The sequence below is a fragment of the Phragmites australis genome, chromosome 5, assembly GCF_958298935.1.
Source record: "Phragmites australis chromosome 5, lpPhrAust1.1, whole genome shotgun sequence".
NCBI lineage: Eukaryota > Viridiplantae > Streptophyta > Magnoliopsida > Poales > Poaceae > Phragmites > Phragmites australis.
The window spans coordinates 39,112,927-39,131,226 of record NC_084925.1 but is presented as its reverse complement, the minus strand read 5'-3'; the positions used below and the strand labels follow the sequence as shown (position 1 = coordinate 39,131,226).

The window sequence follows — 18,300 nt, the reverse complement described above, 5'->3', positions numbered from 1 at the left end:
CTGTATAGGTCCGCTACTATAATAGTGGATGCAATAACGACCACTATGAACGCTATTTATTAGCTTGATGGGTAGTATATTTATCATGTGAGACCTTCAACGATCGAATTAAGCAGAAGCCCTTGTTCAGTTGTTCACACATGCATTCGCCTTGTTTTATTTGCAGTTGCAAATAAATATATGGAGCAAAAGGATATATATGTGCCAGAATGCAAAAGGCTATTTTTGTTTGCACAATTGACCTGTGCATGCGTATCCTCACAAGCCATATCAATTAAGCGAGCTGAGCGATTGTCTTAGAATAGTTACGCATCAGTCCAAACATGCTTCCGTAATCACTATATTAGCTATTTCTACACAGATAGATCGATGATATATGCATCCTAGCTAATCAACAATCTATATGATGTGCACATATAAAGACGCCCCCTTGCATGTCGAGTACGTTACGTACCTGACTGGCTATAGCTTATGAGCTCGACACTTAAGAGGAAAAACAATTATATGTGAATATGCCGTGCTTGAAACAATTTCAGGAGTTGTCTCGCTCCAAGAATGGGTTTGATAGCTCCAATTATATATGAATATGTGCGTGCAGTTGTAGTTTACTCTTTGTGATGCTAAACTATATATGTAAAACCCAGTGGAGAGAGTAATTTAAAACATGGCTCATCTCCCTTAGCTTGATGCATGGTAGTATTTTGTGATCTCCAGATCTACAGTTAATACGCAATATTTTGGATGAGCTAGCTAGGTGTTTACCAAAGGCAACTGTAGCTTACTCTTATGGATAAATAATTACTACTAACTCTATTCGATTTTAGATATCGTTTTAACTTTCGACACATAGAATAAAATTACAATAAATTATTTTATATATGATATATTTACCTATCTCGATTTCTTCAACGTTCAATCAATGTCACATAAGTCACTAATCCACTAGACTTATTGAATTGAACTTCACTTTCTAATAACCTTTAATATAAGCACTATAGTAAAACACTATCTTGAAAATCTAAAACAACATATATTTAAAAATAAAATCAAATTCTTAAAACGACATCTATTTAAGAATAGAGGTAGTAACTAGGTAGCTAACTAAGTATTCATATTATACAAACTGAATATTTAGATTATAATGCTAGTAGGTAGGAAGTACAAAATAAACTAGTGACACTAATGAGTGGGGTACATCACCTATCTGGTTCATGCGTCACTGTCTGCGTATTAGTTGTATATATATCATACTTAGTTAATATATGTATGTGTTGTCATGTTGCTTTGAAATTCAATGACGTGGATCTCCAACTTAAAATGCCAATGCTCAATAATATATATGCATGGCTGGACATTAAGTAAGCTCCTTCTCTTAGGGAATCTTATATATGCAAAATAAAAACACCCCATGCTTGAAAAACAAGTCAGTTTGAAGCACTTGAAAAATAGAAAAAATGACAGAGAAGTTTCGCATAATCTTTTTTCTTTTTTTGCGATGTCAGAAAAACTTATTTCTTGTGTGTGAACTCAAGGACTCCGATGGATATGATCTGTCCTTGTCCATCTATCCTTGCGATTTCGATCTGTGCTGATTAAGACACTCATGAATAGAAGTGCCTTTGTGGTGACACCAATCGAGCTTGGGGAACAGTGTGAGTACATGTGAAGCACGCATCTGATTTTAATTAGATTGCCGGGTTAGTAATTAGGAAGAAGACAGTGGAGATCAACTTTGCTTCTACTGACAGGCATCTTCTCCCCTCGATTTCAGGTTCTCGAAGTGAGCCCCCGATCCTAAAAAATTGTTGACTTGGCGGGCCGGGATCCCCTCGATTTCAGCTAGACTGAAGTGCATTAAGGTCACTCTGAAAATGTCAAATTAAAAACCAACTGCTCAAATTAGATACTACAGCACCTGATAAACAGTACAAAATCGTCTCTACATCAAACGGAAATCCTATAACTACAGTACCTTGCTGCAGCGTTAATATGTTCGATGTTTGCCTCATGTATTGTCTCCTCTACTACAGAGGATCGGGTCGCACTGTCTCCTCTACTACAGAGGATCGGGTCGCGAGAAGGAGTCGGATGAAACTTGTAGAGCTCTCCTGGTTTAATCTATATGAATGAAGTAATTTTTTTAGTAAAATGATTACGTAGCTAAAAGTGATTCTTCAGTGATTTTTTAAGATAAACTTAATAAAAAAATGATTCTGTCAGTAAGTGAATTAAAATAAATTATTTTTTTAACTTATTATATTTAGTTTATTTTAAAAAAATCACTTTAAAAATTAAAAATAAATTATTATTTAACAGATCTTCAACTGATTTCAGTCAGCTCGTTTGTGAGCTCTACCTATACCCAAAATCTCGACCCCAAGCCTGGATCGATTGGGAGCAGGAGTTCTCAGGCGCGGTGGGCTTTTGCCGCTCTCTTAAAGCCCATGGAACACTGAACCATCGCGACCTCCACGACCCATGAGGAACTGCCCAAGGAGGCCAGTACGCGCGACGGAAATGTCCGTGCCGCCGCGGCCTAGTCGGCCCAGCGTTTGCCAGGCATCGCGGTGGTCGCCGTCTCGTCAACGTAAAAGCAGCCGCGCCAACCAGCCGAGCGTCCGATCAGGCCAGCGCGCATCTGCCTTGCCCGTTTACGCTTGCCGCGGCCGCGAAACCCAATGGGACCGCCCGAGACGTTCCCCACCGCCGCCGCGCACGCGATGATGCCGACCTGCGACTGGGCCGGCCTGCCCGAGCTTGCCGCTCTCGGAGGTGCTGCGGCGCCTCCTCCCCTGCCAACGCTCCATCTACGCCTTCGCGGCCACCTGCCGCCCCTGGCGCCGCCTCCTCCGCGACTCCGCCGCCGACCTACTCCGCCCCCGCCTCCCCCCGCTCCTCCTCGACGCCCCCTCCCTCCGCGTGGTCCCCTTCTCCCCGCTCGTCGTCGGGCAGCCCCTCCCCTTCCGCGGCCTCCCCGTGGACGCGACGCTCCTCTCCGCCTCCCGCGGTCACCTCGTCCTTTTACGCCGCGGCCCATCCGAAAGCCGCATCATCGTCATCGACGCCCTCACCGGCGCCGAGTGCCGCGAGCTCTCGCTCCCGTTCCCACGCTTCGCCTACCACTACGCCGCCCTCTCGCCCTCCCACCTCGTCTTCCACTCCAAGCACGCCTTCTTCCCCCTCCCCTTCTCCGGCCCAAACCCCAGCTCCTCCGATCCCGAATGGACAAAGCACAGCCTTCCCCGCGCCGCGTCCTCAGCTTGACCGACCGCGCGCAGTTGCTGGAGTTCAACCTCGGCGCGGGCCCTCCGAGCCAGACCGTCCAAATGCTGTCCGCCGCCGGCCTCCCGGACGCCACCATGTTCGATCGGTGGCACTTTGGGCCCCGTCTGGTCACCGCTGGGCACCGGCTGCTCCTTGTGCTCTTCATGCTGGGGCCGAAATTGGGCTTCCTGCTGCAGGCACCCAGGAGGGTGCAGAAGGTGGCCGTGCACGGACTTGACACGGCGCGGATGAGGTGGGAGGAAGTGGAGAACATCGGGGCGTACAGCTTGCTTGTGGACTGCGCCGGGAAGAGCACAGCTGCGTGCATAGATGTCGGAAGCTGTGGTGTGGAGGAGAATCGAGTCTATGTTGTGGTTCCCGGGTGCCGTACCTGGAGAGCATTCCCTCCAGGGTGAGAGGCGCCTCCCGGCGGTGGCACTGGCGATGGATGAGCTTTTTACCTGTAGGGCAATGGAACGCCTGCCATGGCCATCGCAGATATGGGTTTACCCACAGCTCTTCTTCTGATTATTAGTGTGGCAAGAATAGTAAATGCTTCTTTGTAGAAGAAGCATATCTACATTCAGCTGTAGTATCAAATACTGAACATGTTACTTTTATAGTATATGGCACTGAAATAATGAGTGATTCCATAGCGGTTCTCTGAAATGAGCTACCACTTAACATACGGAAACACTAAATTAATGATAAAAGGTACACACGGATCATGTTATTTATATGCATATCCACATTTGCTCTCTCCTATTGTTTGGAATGTATGTGCTTGCCTTTTAATCTTTTCAAAATTTCCTATTATGGTTTTCCATTAGTCGTTTATCTGAAACAATATTGTTCTTTCAGACTTATGTCTGGAGAATAGCTGCATGTATCCTAAGTTTTAACCTTGATCTTTTGTCATTAATGATCCAAGATTACTTATAATAACAGTGGCTGATCCACACAATAGGATGGGCTGGCCATATTGCCAGAACACCAGTACTCCTTATTGTGCCACTTTAATTCTACTATGTCCATAAAAAGAAAAGTTCCATCCCCATCCTTCTTGATTGTTCTTGCATGAATGTTGGCTCCTAGTGAGAAGAAATAACAAAGCGCTAAAAGAAACACCTACTCTTGATAGTAGCAGGCAGTTGTAATTCTTTCTGCATTGAAGCATGCAAGAAGATGTACATTTAAACATGTGAAGAACACCCCCATGGAGAGGGATTTCCAGAAACTCCATTGCATATTTTCCTGAGTTCTGCAATGACATTTCTACCTTCTGCTAGCTGTGATATTTCCGAACTAATTACAAGAAATGTGAGGATTCTCATTCTCATTGAGTTTGAAGAGGTATAGGAAGTCTGAATGTGGCAGTCATTAAACTTTTGCTGCTTCAGCGGGTGTGCCAGCCCTCTCAGCAATGATCTGCTCATAGAGATCTCTAATCTTCAGTCCAATGATGGTCTGGAAGAGACCTGTTCCATTGTTGCTTCCTGGGAAATCTGCATGCTTCAGCATTTGCTGTGTCACCTCGCCATAGAACTTGGTTGAGAGGTTGCTTAGATGGCTTTCCACATATATGAGTTCATCTAGTCTGTCAAATTGCCCATCCATTTCCAACACTGATACCTGAAGACATCAAGTAAATGCTAAGTTTGTAAAGCTTTGGGTCAGGCAGAAGCTGATCGATATTTATAGTTGGTCAACCCAAGAAAATTACTAGTTTAAAAGTGGTTTTGGAGTTTGGTCATACTTTGGACTGCCAGCTAGGTTGCTATACAGTGTGTCAGTTTAGTTTCCAAGTAACAGAAGTAAGGTTTGCTTGAGGGATAGAAGAGGACAAATAAACTGAGATGAATTACCTCATGGCCGAAGTAAGTGTCTGGGCCATAGGCAAATTTGATGCCAGGGTAAGAGCACGTGAGCTTTCTTCCACAAGGGACCCAACTTATGCTTGATCCTTCATCAAAGAGGTAAACTGGGTTGAATTTCTCCACGCCTTCTTTCTGGATCAATTTAACACGCAGCACCTTTCCTTCATTGTCATCAGGAATCAGCTGGGTTGGCAGAACTTCAATCACAGCATCAGCGTATTGCTTCTGTGGATCTGTCACACAAAGTGGTAAGCTCTAGCATATTGGTACTGGTAAGTTTAAATTATCATTAATTGGTGTGGTATTTTCTTGTATATATTCTGTTTATTCAGAACAACTTATGCTGGTTATAACATCATTGGCAGAAGGCAGTACCAATATAGGCATCAAAATCTGGTTTCCTGGCCTCAATACTAGCCTTGATGCTTTCTAGGCTGTGCCCGCGCTCTGCCATGTCCCGCTGCCAAAGTACCAGTAATTTATTTTAAAAGATAGAAAGCAGCAGAAAGATCCCCTTTAATGGCTCATGAGGAAAAAGAAGCATCTAATATGTTTAGCTGACCTGAATTTTCCATGCAAACTTAACCTCATCGCTGATGTCTAAGTAGATGCTGAAATCTAGGAGGTCCCTCACGCGTTCATCGAACCTGGTTTAAAAATTTAAGTAAACACATTAGTGGTAATGAGAATTTAGAAAATATATTTATTCTTGTTGTCACAGCTTGTAATGCAATCTTGTTACTTTCATTTGTTTTTTAATTCCTTAAGGCATCAGGGAATTGAAGATTCTGTGGAGAAAAGTTTATTATAGCCATTTACCCAATAACTAAACGAGTACAATGAAGAAACATAAGAACAGACACAAGATACTACGACAGAAGGAACAGGGGGAAGTAGTACAAGTGGAGCTTGGGCATAGAATGTGCGCTTACATTGGGTGCAAACCTTCAATGACAAAAATCTTGGGTGGCTGGATGAGCTCTGGTGGGTCGAGGAGGCCAGTGACATGGTTGTAGATTGGCTTCTCAATTGCCTGTCCTTCTTTGATTGCCTTCACCTGTTCATACATGAGATCAAAGTTATTCGCCCTTGGGTCGAGGGCAGTCACTCCTTTCTCCTTCCTCCCAGTTCTGTCCAAGGAATGGTAGTCATCAAGGCATATCACTGTTGTCGTGTCACTGATGAGTGTGTTGGAGTCTGGGTTCCCGCCTTTGGGTGGCTCTGCAGCACCACCAAACACACTGGTGAGCCGGCGCATGAAGGTGCTCTTCCCACATCCTGAGTCGGCCGCCAGTCCAATCACCACTGGCTTGTCGACGGAGCATGAAACGTGAAAGGTTCTTCCTCCTCCGTGCCTTCTGCCACTTCTTCTGTTGCTGGTGAAGAAGATGACTCGCTTCTGCCTGAAGCCTGTGTTTGAGACGGTTGTGCATGGGGAGTGTAGGGAGGTGGTGGTGTGCGCGCTGCAGATCGCCATCTTTGCTTTGTGGACTTCGCTTTTGCTTTCCTCCCTTCAAGCCTTGTTGGTGAGACTTGAAGGGAAGAGGAGGATGGAATGGTGGATGTAGAGCTAGGAGAACATAAGGAGGGAAAGAGGATGGCGATGATGTGGTCTCCCTATTTTTCCTTTCTTTTCTGATAATATCAAGGGCTGGGCAGCTTATAGCGAGCTGAAAATGTGTTCTTCCTTCAGTTCTGTCATATAGCGTAGGTTTTTACAAGGTTTATGGGATGAAAACCAGTTTGTTTGCTGCTTGTTTGCTAGCTGCCAAGACGAGAAGGACGTATTAAAAATTTCTTGAACACGTCTGCTTTTTTATGCCCTGGAGAATACTTGTGTTTGTTTTTCCCTTCGCTGATTAGTCGATGCCTGACTTGTGATGGGCAGGGACGCTCGGGAGAAAGCTTGGCTGTGGTTTCAGGAATTTAGATATGGTTCTGCCATGTGGCAGCACAGGGATGGCTGCCTGCGGATCAGGGGATGGCTGGCAATTGAGTGGGCTCACTAGGGCTCTGGACTCTCAGAACTTGGGAGGATGTTGCGGATCCCCCCCCCCCCCCCCCCTTGCTGTGCACCATATGTACTTCATTGGTCACAGAACGAAGTCCACACGATAATCTTATGGCTTCAAGGGTGCTCCAGGTAAGCACTCATGTCACAATCTCGATGGGCAAGACCGTCAGCGTCCATGTCACCTGATGCCCAAAATTTACGAAGGGAATTTCCATTTCTGAGAATATGCCGCCCCGTAGCATCTGTGCGGCATGCACCCAGAAAACTAAAAGAAACTCGATTCATGCGCTTTTCCAGTCTCCAGTGAACTGCCATTTTCATCTCGAAGAAAAAATAGGCGAATTGCCATTGGTTTGGATTCATGAACAGAAACAATATCTGCTACATGGTCTACGCGTCACATAACCATGTCTCGACAGCAATGTTTGCCTTGTTTGCTTCAGAGTAGCATCAACGCTGACTGGTATAAACTGTGAAGCACCAGAATATTGCCAGGGAAGTCTCACTTGATTCCTTGTTGAAGCTAACAATTAAGTGAAGTCGGAAACACTGAGGAGCACGAGACTATGCCGCTCAGCAGAAGCTGAATCTCCAAGAAAGACTGGGAGTTTCGTTCAGCGTCACAAGGCACACGAATGAGATCCCTGGAGGTCAGGATAGTTGCTATCTTGGGTACCAATAACCATGACTCTTGTTGTAGGCACCAACAGACCAATCAAACGCACAGGCATACTAGCAAACAGAGGTGTACACCAAGTGCAATTTGTATCTGTAAAGAATTGAGGCTTCAAACAACAGACCGGTCCAGAGAAACGACACTACAATATAATGGTCCAGAGAAACAACAGACATCCACCATACAATCTGAAGGAAAAAAGTACACTGTCATAACATACAAAGACTGACATGACTGATATGTATGCAGAGTCGCAGCGCAACCAGATGGTACTGGCAGACTTCTGTAAGTTTCTTCCATGGCGTACTTCACTTGTGCCCTCTGAAGTACATGTATACTTTCTGCATGCAGCAAACGAACAATATCGAACCAGTGTTGGTATGAGCAGAATGTATCAGACGAACCAAAGTTCTTCAAACACATGTTGACAACATAAACAAAAAGCAACTGTACATTGTTCACAATGAGTCACTCCTGATGTGACATGCTCACTCAACCTTCCAGTATTTTTTTATGGCAATATTACGTGAATTAAATCATACACAGTTGTTTGTTGAGGCAAAACATAGCAACCACAAAGACAAGGATTAAAAAGTAGTAGAACCAGACCACTCCCAGGAACTTCTGCACCTATGCTTAAAAAATGGTACTTGTGAACTTCAAAAGTATAAATACATAGATGTAGAAATATTAATTATGATACCATATTTCATTTCACAACTGGACAAATCTTCTTTTCTTAGTTTCAAGAGAACTTCAGTTTGTCAAAACTTATGCATAGAATCAGAAAGCTAAAATCGTGGAGGTAAATGCAGTTACAAATAATAAAAAAGATACCAATTAGTAGAAGATTATCAGCAGATGTTTGAAAGGAATTACATTTCCCATGACTAACCAAAAACAATTATATTATATATATAATTGTAGAAGATTAAAAGATTATAGACACCCTTACATATATATATAATCAACAAAAAAAAGCCTGCCCTGATTGAAATACCCATTTACCCCACATGTATTAAGCACCCATAGATAACTGCAAGGATTTGCTAACACCAAGAAACTTGAGAAAGAAAAGGAAAAAGCATAGGAGGGAAGGGATATAATGGTAAATTGGATAAGTCACTGACCTGAAGAACCAAAATGCTCACAAGTGTCTCCAAGCAAAACAAGGCAAATCCAACAAAGTAAAAGATCTGAAAGACAAAAAAACATTGATTTTCATGTGGTGTAAAAGCACTAGAAGAAAACATGCCCAGTTGCACTTTCTATAGATATGAACTGCAAAAGGATTAAAAAGCATCTATAGATCTACTCACTCCAACTATCGCATGATCAGAGAAGGTGTCAATTGCAGCCAGTATACCCCTGATGACAAAAAGAACACATTTTTCTTAGCACACGATAACAGATCAACATTCTTGTGAACTTGAATCTAGATAAGTATAATGAGATCGACATCCGTCTGAATAGTAAGTATTGAGAAAGGTAACTCAATATTGTGTACATAGTCAGGACTTAGTATACACTGGAGTGATATCAAGTTCAAGACGTGACAAGCACAACCTATTGTTGGAAAGGTCATGCCACTGGACTTAGTATACACTGGAGTGGAATCAAGTTCCATAAGACTAGCTGTCTAGGTGCTGCTAATTGGCATTATGTTACAGCGAACATGATGAATATAGTGCTGGTGGTGATTAAAGAAAGGGTCAAAGGATGGTAGTTATTGAAAATTATTTACTTCAATCAGTGCACACAGTGGTAAAGAAGCTTACGTTAATGATTTTCCACGGAATACAATTGGTGGAGCGATGGCAGCAAGTATGCAAAAGCCAATGTGGATCTGTGCACGATCAAAGATACACGAAGTAATTAAATCAGATTCATAAGAGACATGGCATTTCAATATCAAGAATGCATAAATCACGACTTGATCAAGAACTTACAAGGTAACAAAGGAAAAACCATCCAAAGCTGAAAGCACTGTCAGTTCTGTTCAACAAGTTGGTTGAGTATTAATGTGAAGCCACCGCCAGAAAGCATAAAGTAGATGTGGCAGTTCATTTAAAGCTAAACACATCTGGTCGAAATTGTACCCTATTTCGGTCAGACCAGAATATCAACATTGTTCTATTGCCTATAAATAATGCTATGAATGCTCAACTGACAGGAAGTGAATTTCACAAATTAGCAGTATGAACTTGCTTAGATTATTCTGTATATGTAGCAGGAAGGATTAACCAATAGCCTCATACCTCATTGCACGGTATAGAGGCCTATACCACATCAAGTAGGACAAAGGGATGCCAAGCATACCATAGATGGTAGCCAGGAAAAAAAGTTTGGAGTCTGCAAGCATAAGAATATCAAAGATTTAGTGGTCTGCTGCACTAAAAGACATAACAGTGCAATAGAAATGAGCACCTGTCGGTACTTAGATTATAGGCCAAGTATGTTCGGTACAGCACATGTGGAGGTGCATGGGAAACCAGCATATGGGAAGGGCAGAAACTAGCTAGAAAGAAATGCTGAGCTCACCTCCCCCTCTGATCCAACAGACTATGACAGCAATAAAATTCCAGAAGAGACAAAGCACAATGCCTGTACATCATTGCAACAAAAAACATCCTCCTTAAGACAGTAAGTACAAAAACAATGCATACTCTTGAAAACACTAAATTTAGCGCACCACGCATTATGGACAACAATTCAGGGATGCATGTATACCAAGCCAGCTCGCAAACGCAAGATACTGTAACTTCTGTGCGTTTGCTGGTATCTCGTTGGCAATGTCATGGTGGATGATCGGGAAGAACGGCGGCCAGTTTTTGTCCTCCATGGGCACCCCAGCTACATCAACAGAGTACAGTAACCAATTCTCAGTTCACAGTTCCATCAGAACGTCAAGAAGATAACCATTGAGCTAAACTTAGTTCCCGTAGAATGGTGGAAGTGTACCACTCTTGAGAGCTTCCTCCCTCCTCCTGATATCCTTCACCCACAAAAATTCCACCGAAGAATAAAAAAGCAATCAACATCCTTGTCAGGTAACAATTAACAGTAATAATCCAAGGAAACAGCACAGCACGCGTACCGCCTCTCGCCTCTTGAGATCTGAATCCCATTGCGACAGCTCCTTCGCCTTGCCCTTCGAATCCTTCATCCCAAAAAACAGCCACATTACCACACACGATCACTCGATCACTACGCACGCAACAAAGTAGTAAAGAGATGGGGCAGCCTCTCTTACGCTCATGTTTTCGAGGGGGGTATCGACGGTCGCATCGCCCCTGCCGCCGCCGAACCCGACCGTCTCCGCCGGCCGGAACGCGAACTGCGACTTGCCACGTCCTCCTCCACCGCCTCCATTCTACACAGCACAAAACCCCGCACCTCATTAGCACACGCCAGAAGCCTAACGGGCAGGCGAGGAGATCTTCCTCAGCCGAGATCTGCCACGCCACTCGAGATCAGCCGGGAGAGCAGAGGGAGGGCGGTTGGGGGTTACGGAGAAGGGGTTGTCGTCGGCGCCCTCGTCGAAAGGGTTGGGGTCGTGGTGCATGCTCGCTGCTTCGCCGGCGGCGGCTTGGCTTCGCGCGGCGGACGGGGCGGCGAACAGGTTGCGTTGATCGGGGTGGGTCGGGGTCGGTGATGCCTGCACAGGAGAGGGAAGCGGTGGGAGGAGTGGGCGTGTCAGGCGTGGTGAACTGACCGAATACTCAAGTCGCTTCCGGTCCAAGTCGTTCTCCTTTTTCCCCGTTTGTTGCGCAGACTTCGCTGGCAGCTGGGACCGGGACACCCTACCGACTTTTTTCTCTCTTTTTCTTTTTTTACATTTTCAAAGAAATTCGACATAAATTGTACTATTTCCTCTGATTTTACATTTTTGAAATGTCCTTCTAGCTCTGAGTCTGATGTTTTATGCGAGGAATCGTCTAAATAGTATTTTAATTAATTATTAAGTCGATTATTTTTTTAATCATGATTTCAACGATTAATCAGAATACTGTTTCGATAGTCTCAGCATGTGTTTTATGTCTAAGATCAGAACATATGTCTTTTCAATATAGAACATTATAACAAAAATTAAAAAAGAATAAGTAATTAATATTGTATTATAAGTTCTTAAGAATGTACCAAGTTAATACAGTTTACAGAAAAAAAGAACTATAAGAAGACTAAAACTTGATCAACTCCTAACAAAAAAAACTACGCAGCGGAAACAAAAATTAAAGACAATAAAAAATAAATGAAGCTATATACCCTTAGGCTTCACCCCGAACGTGCGATCTCCAAGAGTAGGATGCACTACTTATTCTCACCACTCGTATCTGAGTACGAAGTTACTTGCAAGACTTAATTCATAATGGACACTTATAAATAGCTTGACTTCAAAGATTATGTAATGGGATGTTAGCAAGAATACGACTATATAGTTAAGTAAATTCATATGCGAAAACAAATTTGATATAAATATGTCTGAGCATCTATGCTTGACCAAAGTAATAAACTAACTCATAAATATCAACTGAACGTAATGTAAAAGAAACCATAGTAGTAACATCTATAATGAACCATCTCAACATCTCAACCATACCAAACCACATTTGTAATTCTACGACTGTTGCAAATGGACAAAAGCATGCTCATGACCGAGAGCGTAACATTTTGAAATATTTTTACACCCTGCAGGGTACTCCTTTACCTGCACGACTTGAGAATCATATGGTTTGCATGACCACACAGGTCCGTATAAAGAGGTACTTATGTCCACCTTTTTCAATAAGCCTCGGCCGTTTAATCATGTGATGATAGGTATGAGAGCATCCAGAACTACTTCCGGGGCAAACTGGATACCACAACCAGCCTCATGCCTGACACTATTGACCCGCAAAAAAAAAACCACATCTACAAAGGTAATCAGCTTATCGTTCCCATATACAACAAGTAGTAAGCACGGGAAGTGCTAAAACCAATTGCAACAACGATCGGTGCTTAAACGATACAATAGGTTTACGGTGTTTGGATCCCTCTCCCGACCTACCCAGGGAAACTCCACATTCGGGCAGAACAAACACCCTTGACACCACCCACATCTCGCCTCATCCACCCCACTCATCCAACCGACACCATCAACCCATCATTATGATCATTGTACAAGTAATTAAAGCCTATGCTCATGAATCTATACTATAAGGATACGGATCAAAATTATTCAAAATAGGAGAATTAGTGCATCAACATATGTTCTACCCATCAAAAACCCGACATCGACTCGAACTCATGCATATCATACATAAAGCATATTTATCACATCATATCATACGAGATCTAAAGTATTAGGAGAAATATGCTTAGATGCTTACCTTGTTGCTTTGGAGTTTGCCATATGCTACCCGCGCAACACTCGCAAAACTTAGGTAGATTGGCATCGCCTTCAACCACGATCGCGACACACTCTGGTTTTCATTCACTAAAGAAGAACGAGTGCAATGATGATCATGGATGAAATACACAATGTATGCTATAATATACATAATAACAAGCTAAAGGTGTAAGACATACATAGGAATAACGAAATTTGCGATCTAACAACACCGAAAAAATAACAGGAGGCTGGAGACTCCGGGTTAAACTCGGAGTATCCGGGTTCTGGAACCTCAGAATGAACCTCCAAGTGAGAGCTCTTAGTTAGCCATTTTTGAAATAACCCGGAACCTCCAAGTGAGTCCAGATACTCCGGATTGGGCCAAACAGGGTTGATCCGGACTTTTCGGGTTCTTGCCGAGTTGAGTTCTATAGTGTTTTCCTCGGTCAATTCAACTTGCATGCGAAATCTATTCCACCAAAATATAAATATACACTATACAAAGGGTTCTAGACTCATATTGCACCCTAAAATGCCATAGTTCCCGAGGATAATTCAATGGGGTTTCTCAGGTTTACCCGAAGTATGCGGGTCAATCCGGATTATCCAGGTTGTTCAGAGAGGCTGCTTTAAGGGGGAAATCTCTGTCGATTTGATTTTTGAGCTTCTTCGAACCAAAGGAAAATATGTTTGAAAGAGTTTATAGAGTCTAGAACTCACTCACCAACCTAACAACACGATTCCTAACTCAAAACTCACCCAAATCCTCATTTTAGCTTCAAAGCTCAAGAACTTAAGAACTTTGCAAACCGAAGCTTCAAACTCCGGATTCATCAAACCAAAATATGCATCTATGCCATGGTAGCTTAGGAGACTCACCCAAGATGCTTTGCCAAGCTTGGAGACCGTCAGTTGAAGGAGGAAAAGCTTAGAAAGAGGAAAAACGCCGGTGCTACTTGTGCTTCAACCAAGAACACCAAAAGACATCAAAACCGGCTTGAATCCTTCAGAAAAACAAAAATGTTGGATGGATGGATAGATCATGAGCTCATGATCGCGTGAGTACCACATGCATACCTCGATTCTTTCTCTTGAGGTGGGATTTTTTGGGAGAAGGAGAGAGGGAGCTTAAGAGGGAGGGAGATCTCTTGCTTGGCCAGTTGAGGAGAGAGGGAGCACGAGACTGGAGTGAGGGAGAGAGAGGGGGAGCAAGTGGGTGCTGCACAAGTGAAGGGTGGTGGGGCCACATGTGGGGCCCACGTGTTTGATAAAAGGGTTCACTTTAACTACAAAATATATTATTTTCTCTCCTAAAATTCTTTTTCTCATCCGATTGACTTTAAACGAATTACACTAGCGTTCCAAAATAAATTATCTTAAAACTACTCAAGGTGTTAATGATATATAATTAGACTTAATCATACGATTATGATTTTGGGACGTGACATATTGCCAACTTGTCTTTATACCTCATTTTGTTGACTCGCCAACCATCAATGCTACTGTTTCTCTAAACAAAAGCATCGATGTGTGTTTGATCCATTGACCTGATACTCGGTGCGGGTTGACCACACTAAATTGAGCATGTACAAACAACCTTTCTGTCCAAAACAAGTTGGATAGACTAAAGATTATAAAATAAAAATATATTATTAATAGTAAATATAGAAATGACTAGGGATTAAAATTTTACCAAAATTTCACAAATTTCGGAAGGGAACAAAATATCTAATTTTGGAATATTTTTTCATTTACATATATGACCCACAGAACAAAGGATGAAGAATAACCGAATTTTTAGTGAAATTTTGTGAATTTCGATCTTTTCATATACGAACAAAAAATTTGTAAAATGAAATTGAAATCTCTAGTAATGGTAATAATAAAGATAAAGGAGCCCAAGAGCCCAACAACTTGTATACTATGTATTGTAAAAAAAAACTAGATCATAAAAGTTAAATTGTACAATTCAGCCTCTATATTATAACAATCTAGCAATCCGTCTTCTATCAGCTTCTACAGATTGTAGAATACAGCTTTTACAATCTAGCCTATTTATTTTAGCTTGCAGATTATGATTATAATTTGCAATCTGTTAGCTAAAATAAATAGGCCCTAAGTTTGATGTCTAAAATATTTAAGCATGAAGCATACTGAAATAACTAGTATAGTCATTAGTCAAATTTTATAAAGATTGAATTTTTAAATAGGCAAACATTATAATTTAATTTTACGCAGAGGGAGTAACGACTATTGCTCGAAACACCACTCTGCTTCACAAATCTCAAAAATAAATAGCTATGAATTACGCCCTGATTAGTTTGTTGCTTGAGTTAGAACATTGAAAGGAACAAGATGTGTCCCTTTTAAACGATGCCCATCTTATCTGTCACTGCTTTAGTTTAGAGTTAGTTAAGTAATAATCAAGATTCAGAAAGAAAAAAAAGCAAACATATATAAAGAGAGTATGATAAAATCTCTCCAACAAGTCTGCCAGATAAGGTGTTCACTAATAACAGCATACACATTGCCCAGCGTCGGACCATCCATCTTATACAAGTCTGCCAGAGCCAGTTTACAACCTCTCTGCAATAAAAGCATCGGTGTTCACTAATGCCCAACGCTGGACTATCCGGTGTGTACTTCAATTTTCGCTTCTTCGTTGGAATGCTTTGGTATGTACTGTATATGAACGTCGGATCATCCTACGAGTTCATTTTCTTCAGTGTCGGATCATCCAGTGTGTACAATTTTTTAAACTCAGAGACAAACATCCCAACTCAATTTTCTCTACAACTTTAGTTAGTTATGATCATAATTGCAGTACATAACCATACACAAACTAAATCAACACCATTGTCGATCACTCATCACATATGAATGAAGGTGCATTTCAACTTAGTTTCTCAATCTTTCCCTTGATGAGTGCATTGACAACTTCGCAAAGCACAAATAATTAGTTTGAAGAAAACCCAAGAAACTTATCCAAGTGACCAAGAACTCAAAAAAGAGCAAAAGAAGATGTCACTTGGCATAAGAAGATTACAAAAGTCTGAAGATCGCTATGAAAACTCAAATGCTCCCCCTTGATGAATGCATAAGTTCATTCTAGTATATTTTATCCTTTTTTTCATTTATACAAGATTCTTTGTGTATAGCATATTTTCTCTCCCTTTGGCAATGCAAACATCAAGGGCAAAAACACCATATAATACATGAACATGCAATCCTAATGAGCTTTCACAAATATATCACAAAGCATTTGCAAGAGCTAGAAACTTCAAAGGGCTATGAAGAGTGGAATGATGAGCTCCTAATTGCACAAATGCTCGAAAAGATACAGTTACACAAGAACATGAAGCTGCACAAGCTAAACTGAAGAATTGTTGGTTCATTTAGGTTCACATAGCTAAATTATGTTAAATGAGATCACCATATAAGCATTTACTCGTGCCGAGACAATGCAATCATTAAGAACTAGCCAATTTCAATCTCAAACTAGGCAAACAAGCATTCAGGACAGAAGGCTTTGCAAACGCTCACATATGAAACAAACTTAATTAGTTCAAGTGATTAAAACAGAATTGATCATTTTTGGTACTTTTTATTTATTTTATTTTTATCCTTAAGTTGTCTCTAATCCAAGCAAAGTGTCGCGCGACTATATACGGCAAATGCCTCAAGGCTTCAAGGCAACCGTATTGGATCACATTTGAGCACAAGAAACTTGATTCTACAAGATTTTTTATTTTTCACAAAATCAAGTCAAGTAGTGTCTTTGCGACACAAGGCACATGTTCCCCCAAGGTTCTATCATGAGATAAATATTTAACAAAAACAGAAAACATAGTTCAATATTCCCCAATCCACTATCTTAAACCATGAAGTCTAGAGCAAGATATTGATCAAACTAGACTTAACACAAGCATTTACTAAGCCAAAGTAATTATGAACATGGTGATCAAGAATGTAGCATTTCATAGTCTACATGATTCATAAAATTGTCAAATTTTATCTTTAGGAAAGTTAGCGTGGTTGAGATGTTTCATGTCAAAGTATCAAGAGGAGTCTAAGATAAAAATATTACTCTGCACAACTACTCAACTTGTCCAAGTCTAGCAAATTGAAAATGCTAAAGATATACAAGTCAAAGCTCAACTACTAAGTTTATCTTACAAGATGTTATGCAATGCAAATGTAACAAAAGTAAGATAGAGTATATATATAGTTACTATACCCCTCACACAATATCATAGAGATGGCAAACTCTAAGCTCTCCCATCAAAAAAGAAAATCTAGATGTATCGAGAGGTTTAGTGAAGATATCTGCAATCCGGTTTTGGGTATTTATGTATTTAGCTCAATGTTTCCCTTCTCATTGTGGTCTCTTAAAAAGTAAAATATCATATGTATGTGTTTGGACCTGGAATGCTAGACTGGATTTATTGGCTAGGATTATAGCACTGGTGTTATCACATAGGAGTGGCACACTCTTGATATTTAACATAAAATCTCTAAAAGTAGCAACCATCCACAAATCTGAGAACAATAGCTAGCAGCAGCAACATATTCAACTTCAGTAGTTGACTGTGCAATACTAGACTATTTACGAGAAGATCACCACACAAGAGAAGTACCTAAGAAATGATAAGTACCTGACGTACTCTTCTGTCAATTCTACAACCAGCAAAATCTGCATCCGAAAAACCTCGAAGAGAAAGTGAAGAGGATGCAGAGAACCAAAGACCATACTCAAGGGTGTGCTTGAGGTACGTGAGTATGTGCTTCACCACTTGACGGTGAGACGTCCTTGGTGAAGTTTGGAAGCGGACACACAAGCAGACGGCAGAGTGGATGTCGGGTTTTGTCACCGTCAGGTATAGGAAGGAGCCAATCATGTTCTTGTACTCCCACTAGTCTACCTCCTCACCATCTTCATCCAGATCAAGTATGGTCAAGGTAGCCATCGGTGTCGCTAAGGGCTTTGCATCACTCATTTTGAACTTCTTCAGCAAATCCTTAGTGTACTTTATCTGGTGGACGAATGTACCTTATTTGCATTGCTTGATTTGCAGCCCAAGAAAGAAGTTGAGCTCGC

At 41.6% G+C, this 18,300-nt stretch overlaps 2 protein-coding genes and 1 pseudogene across 2 annotated transcripts; 1 reads left to right on the top strand and 2 right to left on the bottom strand.

The window, feature by feature from the left end:
- The first annotated feature begins 2,588 nt into the window (after nt 1–2,588).
- Nucleotides 2,589–3,915, top strand: LOC133919581 (uncharacterized; annotated as a pseudogene).
- A 465-nt stretch (nt 3,916–4,380) lies between these two features.
- On the bottom strand, nt 4,381–6,841 carry LOC133919580 (phosphoribulokinase, chloroplastic). Its single transcript, XM_062364013.1, has 5 exons — nt 6,074–6,841; nt 5,704–5,788; nt 5,517–5,601; nt 5,130–5,374; nt 4,381–4,896 (listed from the first exon to the last, which is right to left on the bottom strand). Exons 1-5 carry the CDS (start codon nt 6,616–6,618, stop codon nt 4,645–4,647), a joined length of 1,212 nt encoding a protein of 403 aa, XP_062219997.1. The 5' UTR covers nt 6,619–6,841; the 3' UTR covers nt 4,381–4,644.
- Nucleotides 6,842–7,912: 1,071 nt separating this feature from the next.
- On the bottom strand, nt 7,913–11,572 carry LOC133919582 (secretory carrier-associated membrane protein 5). The gene is made up of 12 exons (XM_062364015.1): nt 11,343–11,572; nt 11,085–11,204; nt 10,929–10,991; nt 10,793–10,826; nt 10,562–10,684; nt 10,373–10,435; nt 10,090–10,183; nt 9,781–9,826; nt 9,610–9,677; nt 9,151–9,199; nt 8,962–9,027; nt 7,913–8,172 (listed from the first exon to the last, which is right to left on the bottom strand). The coding sequence occupies exons 1-12, from the start codon at nt 11,394–11,396 to the stop codon at nt 8,140–8,142; spliced, it is 813 nt and encodes a 270-aa protein (XP_062219999.1). The 5' UTR covers nt 11,397–11,572; the 3' UTR covers nt 7,913–8,139.
- Nucleotides 11,573–18,300: the final 6,728 nt, after the last annotated feature.

Bases quoted from the DNA above. Each gene is read 5' to 3' on its own strand.
- LOC133919582 (XM_062364015.1), bottom strand. From the start codon at position 11,396: ATGCACCACGACCCCAACCCTTTCGACGAGGGCGCCGACGACAACCCC. The intron at 10,436-10,561 runs GTATACATGCAT...AATGATGTACAG, and splicing joins TGCGTTTGCGAGCTGGCTTG to GCATTGTGCTTTGTCTCTTC. The intron at 9,200-9,609 runs GTAAGCTTCTTT...TTTTGTCATCAG, and splicing joins TTCCGTGGAAAATCATTAAC to GGGTATACTGGCTGCAATTG.
- LOC133919580 (XM_062364013.1), bottom strand. From the start codon at position 6,618: ATGGCGATCTGCAGCGCGCACACCACCACCTCCCTACACTCCCCATGC. The intron at 5,789-6,073 runs GTAAGCGCACAT...TTTTTAAACCAG, and splicing joins ATTGAAGGTTTGCACCCAAT to GTTCGATGAACGCGTGAGGG. The intron at 5,602-5,703 runs GTCAGCTAAACA...GTACTTTGGCAG, and splicing joins AGTTTGCATGGAAAATTCAG to CGGGACATGGCAGAGCGCGG.